At 56.2% G+C, this 11,528-nt stretch overlaps 1 protein-coding gene across 2 annotated transcripts in view; it reads left to right on the forward strand.

Annotated features, from left to right (window-relative positions):
- The window catches only part of ABCG1 (ATP binding cassette subfamily G member 1), a 53,389-nt gene extending 44,181 nt beyond the window's left edge, over window positions 1-9,208 (forward strand). Inside the window, exons 8-15 of one of the 2 annotated variants that reach the window (XM_035028898.1) lie at window positions 581-695; window positions 3,271-3,455; window positions 3,596-3,697; window positions 4,541-4,709; window positions 5,518-5,618; window positions 5,713-5,871; window positions 7,014-7,132; window positions 8,304-9,208. In XM_035028898.1, coding sequence (XP_034884789.1) covers window positions 581-695; window positions 3,271-3,455; window positions 3,596-3,697; window positions 4,541-4,709; window positions 5,518-5,618; window positions 5,713-5,871; window positions 7,014-7,132; window positions 8,304-8,532 — 1,179 coding nt within the window. In that variant the 3' untranslated portion in view covers window positions 8,533-9,208. The remainder of the gene's footprint in view (window positions 1-580; window positions 696-3,270; window positions 3,456-3,595; window positions 3,698-4,540; window positions 4,710-5,517; window positions 5,619-5,712; window positions 5,872-7,013; window positions 7,133-8,303) is intronic. The other variant, XM_035028899.1, reaches the window with a different exon arrangement.
- The last annotated feature ends 2,320 nt before the right edge of the window (window positions 9,209-11,528 follow it).

The raw sequence follows: 11,528 nt of genomic DNA on the forward strand, positions 1-11,528 counted from the left end.
GTTGAATGGATAGTGGTTGGTTGGATGGATGGGTGGGTGGATGGATAAATGGGAGGATGGATGGATGGGTAGATGGAAGGTTGAATTGGTGGTGGATGGATGGGTAGATGGATGGTTGAATGGGTGGTGGATAGATGATGGATGTGTGGGTGGGTGGGTGGATAGGTGGAAAGATGAATGGATGGATGGATGGATGGGAAGGTTGAATGGGTGGTGGATGGATGGATGGATGGATGGATGGATAAATGGGAGGATAGATGGATGAGTAGATGGAAGTTTGAACGGGTGGTGGATGGATGGGTGGTTGAGTGGGTGGGTGGTTGGATAGAAAGATGGATGGGTGGATGGAGGGTTGAATGGGTGGGTTGGATGGATGTGTAGATGGAAGGTTGAATGGGTGGTGGATGGATGGGTGGATGGGTGGATAAATGGGAGGGTGGATGGATGTGTAAATGGATGGGTAGGTGGGTAGACAGAAGGTTGAATGGGTGATGGATGGAGGGCTGGATGGACTGGCAACTCCTGTTGCTTTACAAAGGAGGACAAGGTTGATGTTCTCCCTCTCTTTACTTTTTTCTAGCTTTATGTCCTTAGTCAAGGACAATGTGTGTACCGGGGAAAAGTCTCAAATCTTGTACCATACTTGAGGGATTTAGGTCTGAACTGCCCAACCTATCACAACCCAGCTGATTTTGGTAAGTAGAGCCTTAACCAGCTGGAGGGGAAAGAAAGGGGCTCTTTTCCACTCTCGGTGGGTTTCTGCTTTTACCTGAAGCCCCCAAATCTTGAATATTCCACACATGGCTCAACTGCCATCCTGTGGTGAAGCTTTTAAGAACAAATTAGAGGTTTTCTTTCCTCCAGAGATCTGGGAACTAGAACAAGGACGTTGTTGTTAGGAGCCATTTTTCCTAATGCTTTGCTGTGTTACGTTTCTGATTTAAAGGAAGGTATTTCTGAAAATAAATAACCTTTAAAAATAAAAAAGGACCCTCTTACATTGATTAACCAAGTTGTTAAAATGCGGATTTAAATTTCCACCAAACATAACAAAAAAGGTGAAGCTCAGAGTCCAGAGATCAAGTTGATGATCTGAGCTCCTTCTCCTGAGTTGGAGGTCCTGAGGTTGGCAGTGAAGTACGCCGTGTCCTTGAGCTGTAGGAGCCCACCCCTGCATGCTGGCGTTGCTCCCAGGTGCCTCCCCGGCCATGCCCTCTAGGGTGTTGATGTCGCTGCTGCTGGCCATCACTTTCCCCCCACCACCGGGTCTCCGGGCCCAGCACCCTTCCTCCACACCATGCCCCACACATCTATCAGCAAACCTCACAGCCTCTCCAGGCCGTGTCTCCAAAACCAAGTCTCCTCCACTAGGCTCTGCAAGCCAGGGAGGCAGGAACCCCTCTTGCCTTCTCTTTCTCTCAAGCTTCATATTTACTAGGCCGCCAAGTGCTTGACAACCCCCCCAGTCCATCCCCCCTGCCCCGGCCCCTGTGCTGGGGTCCAGTCTTGGCTCGCACATCCTGTCTGCCCCAGGCTGCTGCAAGATTGCCCCACAAGCCGGGTGGCCTAAATCAGCAGAAATTCATCCTGTCGCAGTTCAGGGGCTGGAAGTCAAGGTGTGGGCAGGGCCGAGCTGCCTCCGAGGGCTCCAGGGGGGGTCCTTCCTGCTCTTCCAGCTCCTGGGGGCTCCAGTGTGCCTGGGCTGGTGGCTGGGCCACCCCAGTCTCTGCCCATGTCCTCAACATGGCTTTTTTCTCTGTGTCTCTGGGTGTCCTCTCCTCCTCTTGTAAAGACACCAGTCATGGGACTCGGGGCCCACCCTAAATCCAGGATGATTTCATCTCAAGATCCATAACAAATTATATCTGCAAAGAGCATTTTCCAAATAAAGCCACATTCTGAGGTTCCAGGTGGACATGAATGGCGGGGGCATCAGCCTTTCTCATCCATGTTTTTCCCCCAAACATCTGGCCACAGCACTGCTGGGATTCCATATCTCTACATCATCATCCCCCAAATTGTGTTCCTTGAGACACAGTTCCCAGGCCAGGCTCTGTCTTCTGAGAAGTGGGTCATGACGGCGAGGGGGGCTCACAGTGGACAGGAAGGGGCTGAGGGGGAGGGAACCCTCAGCTAAAGAGAGGCTTTGGCATGTTGCAAAGGTAGTGGATGGAGCCAAAGATTGTCACACACACGTTCCCCAGAGAGAGAAGGCAGGCAGGGACAGGGGCTGCAGAGGAGGGGCAGAGCAGGGAGGGCCTGCAAAGAGGAGAGGACCTAGGGGGTAGGAAACCGGGCACATGGGACTGTGGGAAGGTCTCACGAAGGGGCGAGTGTACCCTTCTGGCAGCTTCTAGTCCCTCTGCGTCACTGGAGAGAGGGCGGGAGGGGAGAGGGGCCGTTTGGAACATGGTGGAGCAGGGTGGGTGTGAGTGAGCAGGTGAGCTGGCCGTGCTGGGCCCATGTGGCATCACTGATGATGATGTTCTCTTGTGGCAACATGTCCTGGTTTACGACAGGATCTAGGAGGGCTTGGCCGCCTCGGTTCAGGCTCAGGGAAAGCAAATAGCTGGTGTGGCCAGAAGGCAGGGCCAGAAATTCGAAGCCGCGGACTTTGGGCTTCAGCAAGGATGTCAGTGAGGGGAGGGGCCGTGGGAAGGAGGCGTGCGAGACCGCAGGCCGCGGGCCCGAAGGGGCAGCAGTCGTGTGGGCTGTGGAACCAGGGGCCACGGAGAGGCCGTGGGATCCAGAGACGGGGTCGGTGGAGGACACACTCCCTGGGGACTGTGAGGTGGGGCTGAGGGTCCCAAGCGGGCTGGTGGCTCTGGGCCCCTCACCATGGTCCTGAAGAACTGTCACTGTGCCCATCACTCTTGCCTGAGCCCATAGTGACATGCAAGCCCCCTCCGGCTCATCCCTTGGCTCCAATCCTGGGGCTTGAATGCCCAAGGCAGGCATTCAGTAACCACCACTGGGTGAATAAGTTAATAGATGCACGAGCTCTCAGGCTCCCTGGCATTGCCATCTGAATTCACATTTCTAGGATCCTGATGTGACCCCTGGCCTTGCTGGGGGTTTTGGAGCTGACGAAATTTCGGTTGTGGCGTGATCCTATCCTATCATGCAGCGTCCATATAATCCGCTAAAAGGACTCCCGCAAGGCTCACTGCTGTGTTGTTGCAAAATGACCAAGGCCTGGGGTCACGTTAGCGACAGGGGGCTCCCCCCTGGAGGGGGGTGCTGGGACTGACCCGTCTGTGTCTCCCACAGTCATGGAGGTCGCGTCCGGCGAATACGGCGATCAGAACGGCCGCCTGGTGAGAGCCGTCCGGGAGGGCATGTGTGACTCCGACCACAGGAGAGAGCCTGGGGGGGATGCCGAGGTGAACCCTTTTCTTTGGCACCGGCCCTCTGAAGAGGTAAAGCAGGCAAAACGATTGAAGGGGTGGAGAAAGGTAATGCAAAGCCCCGGCCCCCCACGGGATGGCTGCATGCTGCGCCTTGCGCCCTGCCGCATGGGGGCTCTTGCTCAGCCGGGGGGAGCTGCGTCCTGGGCTGGAGGCTCACGACTCCCCCTTCCCGTGTGTGCCCGCAGGACTCCACCTCCACGGAGGGCTGCCACAGCTTTTCAGCCAGCTGCCTCACTCAGTTCTGCATCCTCTTCAAGCGGACTTTCCTCAGTATCATGAGGGATTCGGTAAGGCTGTGGGCCAACGTTCTTTCAGGACAGAGGGAGCTGCAGGGTTATTTTCAGTGCGTTCATCCTGCCTGAGCACTCAGGCTATTTTCCCTGCATTTGCATCGGTCAGCTTTCCCTCCGCAGTGCTGCCGTGACAAACAGTCCCCAGTGGCTGTGACAGTAAATACGTATGTTGTGCTGGAGTGTTGTGCGTTGGCCGCTGTGGCTGGTGGCCCCGCCCCATGTGTCTCATCCTGGGACCCAGAGTGGAGTCACGGCTCCCTCTCTGGAACATGGCAAAGGGCAGCCTGTCAGAGTTCCTGCTGGAGGCGGCAAACCTGGTCTTGTGCTCACTTTCGTCTGGCCAAGCCCAAGTGGGAGTGCGCCCCTCTCTCAAAGAGGCCCTGGGGGCCTGGGCGTGGGCAGGTGCACAGAGCCCCGTTGGGCAGCAGGCGGTGAGTGACTGGAAGCCATGATCCTGTCCACCCATCACAGTGGACCACCTGGCAGGCTCCCTGCCTCTAGGACCTGCTTTGAATGTTGGGGGGCTTGTAGCTGCCCAGGCCAGAGCACTCCGAGGAGGGACCTCGGGCATATCCATTCTCTGCCCCCCAGCACTGTTTCACCTGACCCCTCCTCTGAAGGTAGACTGCCCTTCGTGCCTTCTGTGGAGCATAGCAATTGCTTCTGTTTTAACAGCAGTAAACTGCTGTGTGTGTGTGTGTGTGTGAGGGCGAGTTGGTTTAGGGTTGGGGCTTGTTTTTCTGGAGAAGAAATCAGGGGCCAATGTCTCCAAAGCCTCAGCCTCGAGGTCTTTGCCGACCGCCATGCATGTCAGCGAGAACCGTGTCTGTCCCCCAGGTCCTGACGCACCTGCGGATCACGTCTCACATTGGAATCGGCCTCCTCATCGGCCTGCTGTACCTGGGGATTGGGAACGAAGCCAAGAAGGTCCTGAGTAACTCCGGCTTCCTCTTCTTTTCCATGCTGTTCCTCATGTTCGCCGCCCTCATGCCCACCGTTCTCACGTGTGAGTGCCTGACCCTACCCCCGCCCACCAACGGGGGACCGAGGTCTTGGCTCGGCCAATAGATGAGTTTTCTGACAAAGAACGTCATGGTCTTTTGAAGTATCATTTTCTTTGTTGACAGGGACTATCATATTTTCTCTTAGACAAGAAAATACATACCATGTTTAAGCCAAAGGAATTAATCACTAATGGAGAAACTGTGAGCATTGTGGAAGGCTGACGAGAGAGAGATTTCTAAAAAGTTTTCTAATCAGGAACACCTCAAATCTTACTGCTAACCTATTACCTCATTCACTTATTAAGCCAGCCTGCTGTGGCCAAGTTTGAGAGTGGATAAAGCTATTCTAGATGGATTTCCATGCAGTTCCAGATGGTTTGCAGAGCACGCTGCCCTTGCTCGCTCTGGGCTGACAGTAAACTCCAGCATAAAACTTGCCCCAGTGTCGCCTCCCTAAATGGCCCTGCATGCTCAGGACCAGCTTGGGGGTTCTTGCCCATGGAAGGAATCGCACTGGTTAGTGCTGAGCTTAGCAGGAAATCCTTGTGCGAATCACTACAATAATGCTCAGCATCCGAGTCGATGTTCTCCGCACTTCGATTGTGCGCCCAGTGACCCTTTGGGTTATGAACATGGTCGGCAGTTTTCCCGGGCTGGTGAATCGTTCCGTCTGTCTTATCTCCGTCTCCGAGAGCCGCTCACATGGCAGGTGGGCGTCGTGGCCTCCAGCTCAGCACACGCGTGCCTGTGCGGATACCCGGCTGGCGGGCTGTGTCTGCCTGACCCCTTTGCCCTCCTTCTGTCTCCTAGTTCCCCTGGAGATGGGAGTATTTCTTCGGGAACACCTGAATTACTGGTACAGCCTGAAGGCCTACTACCTAGCCAAGACCATGGCCGACGTGCCTTTCCAGGTGCGTTCGTGAAGGGGCAAGTGTTCTCCATCGTTCCCTGTAGACGGGGCTGGAGACACCGTGTCCGTGAGGGGTGACGGGCCTGTGCTTGCAGATCATGTTCCCGGTGGCCTACTGCAGCATCGTGTACTGGATGACGTCGCAGCCGTCCGACGCCGTGAGGTTCGTGCTGTTCGCCGCGCTGGGCACCATGACGTCCCTGGTGGCACAGTCCCTGGGTCTGCTCATTGGCGCCGCATCCACGTCCCTGCAGGTACCAGCTGAGGACACAGCACGGGGTGGGGGGTGGGGGGGCTCCCTTCTCCACCTGGGCCAATGCGGCCGGGGCCCCTCCTCCCTAAAACGCCGCCTCCTAATTCTGCCCTGACTTCCCAGATTGGCCTCAGCAGGTCGCTGCCCGGGGAAGGAACCGCACCGCGGCGGCTGGTCGGGGTTGGCACAATGACAACAGCAGGTGTCCGTGGCCTTCGTGCCTGCCAGGCGCTGTTCCCAGCACTGTCCTCATCATAGCTCATTGCTCCCCGGCAGCCCACAGCTAGGGTGGTGCTATCCCCATTTTGTAGTGGGGGAGACTGAGGCCCAGAGAGGCGACGTGACCTGGTCAGGGTCGTGTGGCTGGCTCCGAGTCCAAGCTCTCAACGCCTATGTTTTGTTGCCTCTGGGGGATCCGCTCCGCCATCCCTTGGCCCTCTAACGGCAGACTGCACCCCTACCCTGCCCCAGGGCTTCACGTGCCCCCCAACCTGCCAACCCCCACGTGTGCACTGCGGCAGCTGCAGGGTGCTCAGGTCAGCTCTGTCCCCCAACACAAAGCCACAACTCCGGTGAATCGTGTGCCCCTCAGGCCTTCCACCACACGCCCTCCCCGTCACTGCGTGTGATGGCCTCTCCGTTTCCGTTTTCAGAGCCCCCTGCCAGTGACCACTGGGCCCCTCATCCGTGGGTAGGCATAGCGATGGTGTGCATGGGGTGCATCGGGAGGCCGTGGAAAGTGCTCGGCCCCACCAGCCGCCGCGAGAGCCCAGGGAAAGGTGCTCTTTGCTGCTTCCTCCCTCGGACACGGCGGCAGCACCTGACTGTCCACTCCCCCGGATGCTGTGCCGCAGCCTCATCGTTGTTCCCCTTGGTCCCTGCCTCCTGCAGGAGGCTCTCTCTTCGCCACCCCCCCCCCCAGCTGGGGCCCGCTGCTCTCTGTGCGGAGACAGGCTGCAGGTTGGAAGACAGGGGCCCTTAGTGCCATCCTGGCCTTGTGTGACCAGCCGGGAGCCCTGGCCCTTTCCCAGCTGCTGGTGACTCTCCCCAGACGCGTGGGATATGGCCTCCGGGGGACACCTGAGGAAACTGGGCAGGATTCCCACCTGCTGCCCCTGAGCACGTCCCCTGTGTGCCCCCCAGGTGGCGACCTTTGTGGGACCCGTGACGGCCATCCCCGTCCTCCTCTTCTCGGGGTTCTTCGTCAGCTTCGACACAATCCCGGCTTACCTGCAGTGGATGTCATATATCTCCTACGTCAGGTAGCGTGTCTGGAGACTCTGATCGCTCGGGAGCTCTGTGTGGACCAAGGGAAGGGACCAAAGCCACTTCCTAGCCACCAGCTAAATGCCAGCATGATGCTTGCACCACGAATCCGAGACTATTGATGCCTTTCACTTTTTCCCAAGTCTGGTGGGTCCGCACCCTCTCGAACACACATGCACGCGCGCGCACACACACACACACACACACAAGGATAAAATAAATACTAGCAATTTATGCCTTGAAGAAGCGGCGGTGGACCCCCGTCTTCTGCCCGTTTTGGAGGACTGCCGTGGGGGGTGTGTTTCCATCTTACCAACCTCGTCCCTCTCTGGAATGAACAGCGCTCATAACAAGGTTCTGACTCTGTGTAAATCCGGTGGAAACCAAGTCCTGTTTTAAACATCTTAATATCTTTGAACAAGAGCATCCTGGCCCCCGGGCGCCGCGGCGCTCGGACCTCATTCTCTCTGCTCCGGGTCCTGGCGCCTCGGCCTCACCGAGCAGCGCCCATCTTCAGTGCTCTTCTCCCCCAGCTGTAGCAATCCCACATGACACACAAGATCCAAAGTTGGGAACAAGCTTTCTTTTTCTAGAATGTCAGTTCAGACCCAGATGTATTCTTCAGGAAAACAAAATCAAAACAAAGCACCCGCACAGAGTTTCAGCAATCTGTGTGTGGTCCAACGCCAAGAAATCAGAAACCCATGTCTTTCTTCTCAAAATTGGTATTTTTTTCTGACGCTGTGGGGCTGCCCCGGAATGAGAGACAGTGCAGAAGGGTTTTACTGAAATGCTCTATAGTCCTTCGAAGGCTATCAGATCCTTTATTATATCCAACTGTTAAAAAATATATCAGGCGATCAAAGAGCCTTCCAATTCGTTTCCCCCACTGAACAAATACCTACTCTTCGTTCAGTTTGGTTTTGTGGGTAGAGGCTCTGGAGGAAACAAAATTTGGGAAAACCTTAGCCAAGCCGTTGGATGTGTTTGTCCTGGGAGACTAGGAAGTATTTCCGTGAAGACGGGTCTCGGGGAGGGAGGGTGGCCGCACTGCGGATTACGGACAGGGGGACCCTGTTTCCCTCGGCAAATGGAGGTGGGCGCAAGGGCGCGGGGTCCCCTGGACACGGGGAGGGCCTTGCTCACGGCCGGTGCCTTCCTCCACAGGTATGGGTTTGAAGGGGTCATCCTGTCCATCTACGGGCTGGACCGAGAGGACCTGCACTGTGGCATCGATGAGACGTGCCACTTCCAGAAGTCGGAGGCCATCCTGAGGGAGCTGGATGTGGAGGACGCCAAGCTCTACCTGGACTTCATCGTTCTGGGTATTTTCTTCATCTCCCTGCGCCTCATCGCCTATTTCGTCCTGAGATACAAAATCCGGGCAGAGAGGTAAAAACACCAGAGTGCCAGGAGACACGGACGTAGACATCACGGCCCAGGGCCCCTTGTAGAGCCGCAGAGACCGCTGCTACCCAGCCCCCGGCAGCGTGCTCAGTCCGCGGGCATCGTGCTGCCCGTCCACGCCCAGCCAGCTCGGCGCCTCTCTCCTTCTCCCTTTCTGGCTTCACCTGGGAAGAAGGTGTAGAAAGGCGTCGCATCCTTGTGCAGAATTTAACACGGCGGCGGCCGGGCACGCAGGAATGGGCAGCAGAAGGGCGGCCGGGAGGCCGGGGGTGGCCCCGTCTCGGGACTGTCGCTGCCGTCCTACGGTTTTGCCTCCTTCTCCAGGGAGAAGTCAATTTCCAAGCCAAAAGCCGATAACTCTCATTCATTTTAAGAAACTATCTTTTTAGTACTTTTAAAGGAAATTATTCAGGGTAAATAACACACTTTGCTTAGAGACACGAGGGGCTTAACTAAGGCGTGGAGCTGGTCTCGTTTTCAGGCAGACCTTGGGAAAGGCGTGGGCGCGGTGCCCCGGCAGAGAGAAGGCTCTGGGGCTGCACGCGTTCCGAAAAGTCGCACAGAAAGCTGGAGGGTGACATTGGCCAACCTTCCCAAAGTCTTTTCTCCCCCCCACCCCGTGCTGCTTATTTTAAGCAAAAAATATATTGTTTATTTCTTCCTAACTTTCTGAACACCTTAATTTCGCCTAAAAAGTGTCTAGAAGATGAGCCTTGTTGATTTTTTGCACACATGTCCCTCTCCTCACGTATCACATCGACTACCTCCGCGGGAGCTGGGAGAGCTTGGGGGGCAGCAAAGCCAGGGGGGCCGGGGAGGGAGCCGCCAGCGGCGGGGTGGGGGGGCGCACTCAGACCTCAGGGCCTCCGAGGCCTCGCAGGCAATGGGCACAGTCCGAGTGACTCGGTCAGACGGTGCACAGGGTCACGGGCGAGGCCACCTCCCGAGCCGTGTGTCTGTGACATCCCTGCCTTCTCCATGCTGGGCCCCTGTGGATGTCACAGACCAGAAGCTCCTTCTTCCCAGCAACAGAATCACAGAAGGAAATCCCTGCGGGGCAGGAGCGGCGGGCACATCTGCGGGGTGAACGGCCTCTGGCTTGGCACTGGCCCCTGGGGCGCCTACCAGCTGTCAGAGGTGGTGCGACCGCAGGGGGAGGTCAGAGGAGGCCAAGGGGGGAAATGGAGTTGCTCCCCGCTTGGAATCTCACTGCCCAGGGGCTGGGGTCTCCCAGAGATGGACTGTTTTCTGCACATGTTCATGCCCTGTCTGCACCTGTCTCCTCCGTGAACAACAGCGCTGCGTGATCTCCAAGGCCGCTGTCAGCTCGAAAGGGGTCTTTGACTCCTCAGTTTTGTTCCCAAAGCTTCTATTTCCCCCTTTAAGAGAATGGAAAGAGTTCGATTTTTACTCACATACCGATTTGACTCGCAGATGCTTAGCGATCCCTTTTTCAGCCTTCCATCCTTTGTAGTAAACACACTGGAGCGTATTCAACTGTAACTTTGAGTTTTGCTGTTCTGTACAAATGTGGCATTACCTTCCAGATCAGGTCATTTACCCAGGATCTAACTTAGGCTTTATAAAGAGTCTTCATTGAGTTTCAAGATAGATTTGCCTGCAAGATGTCACCGGTAGGAAGACCCACCTAGGAACAGCCTGGTGAAATAGAGGGAGGGGCGCGGGGATGGATGTGATCACAGCAGATGGCGTCAGTACTTAAAGACCTCTTGCCCTCTGTGACCCTGCAAGGACCAGCTAGCCTAGAGCCCTGCTGCAGGGCTGAGGCCACCCTCCCCCGCCCCCCGACAGGCAGCTCGTGTTGTGTGCCCTGAGCCCACCGTGCCGTGTCTCAGCCACTTGGGAAGGAAACAGTGAGATCCCTCGAGAGTGAAAATCTGGTTTCCAAGTCTACCTGCACCCTCAGAAGGGATCATTTCCCTAGGAGCTCATGTTGCCTGCATTTCAATTTTCCACTGTTAATAAACTACATTCATCCCCTTAATAGATGAGGAACTGAGTCAGGGGCCGATATTGGGGGGCGTGAGGGCTGTCGGCTGCTGCAAGGGAGACACATACGCGAAGTAATGCGGGAATTTTTGAAGAGCGCTAACTGGTGTGTGGCGAGTGTGCCCCGTCGCCAGGCAGGAAGATGGGCTTGGAAAGACGTCCAGGTGCGGAGCAAGGCTCTGTCTGCTCTGGGATGCCGCCCTTCCCTCGCTGTGGGCGAGCGCCCCCTGTTGGAGCCTTCTCTTACAAACCCTTGGCATCACGGATGCAAAAGGTGCGGTTTGCATCTCCAGGTCCTTAGATAAAACATCTTATTCCAATGACCGAAGATGACGTCCAAACAACTTACTGATTTGTTTTTTTAAGTCCTTATGGTTAAGAGGTAGGTGACCATGCCTTTCACACACTGGCACTGAAAGCAGACCAGCTTGCCAGAGTTCATTCTCATACAGAATTTCCGAATGTAATGCCCCAACTATCCCTTTCATCTCGGGCTGTGATTCTTCTTTTAGAAGGAAGAATTACAGCTTGCATAAACGATGTGCAACCTCTCCCGTGTTTGTGAGTACAGGCGGAAGTGGAAGTCCAAAGAATATCACTTCTAAGTGACGTTTGTCCGGAGAGAAGGGGGGGAGCTGGGATTCTGCCCACCGCCCACTACTCACTACCCACTGCTCCTGCACCCACACCTGCTCCTGCACCTGCTCCTGCACTTGCACCTGTTCCTCTACCTGCACCTGCTCCTGCACCTGCATCTGCTCCTGCTCCTGCTTCTACTCCTGCACCTGCACCTGCTCCTGCACTTCCACCTGTTCCTGCACCTGCTCCTGCACCTGCACCTGCTCCTGCACCTGCTCCTGCACGTGCACCTGCTCCTGCTCTTGCACCTGCTCCTGTTTCTGCTCCTGCACCTGCTCCCGCACCTGCTCCTGCTCCTGCTTCTACTCCTGCACCTGCTCCTGCTCCTGCACTTGC

The sequence above is a fragment of the Mirounga leonina genome, unplaced genomic scaffold, assembly GCF_011800145.1.
Source record: "Mirounga leonina isolate KUSES-001 unplaced genomic scaffold, KU_Mleo_1.0 Mir_205, whole genome shotgun sequence".
NCBI classification, from domain to species: domain Eukaryota; kingdom Metazoa; phylum Chordata; class Mammalia; order Carnivora; family Phocidae; genus Mirounga; species Mirounga leonina.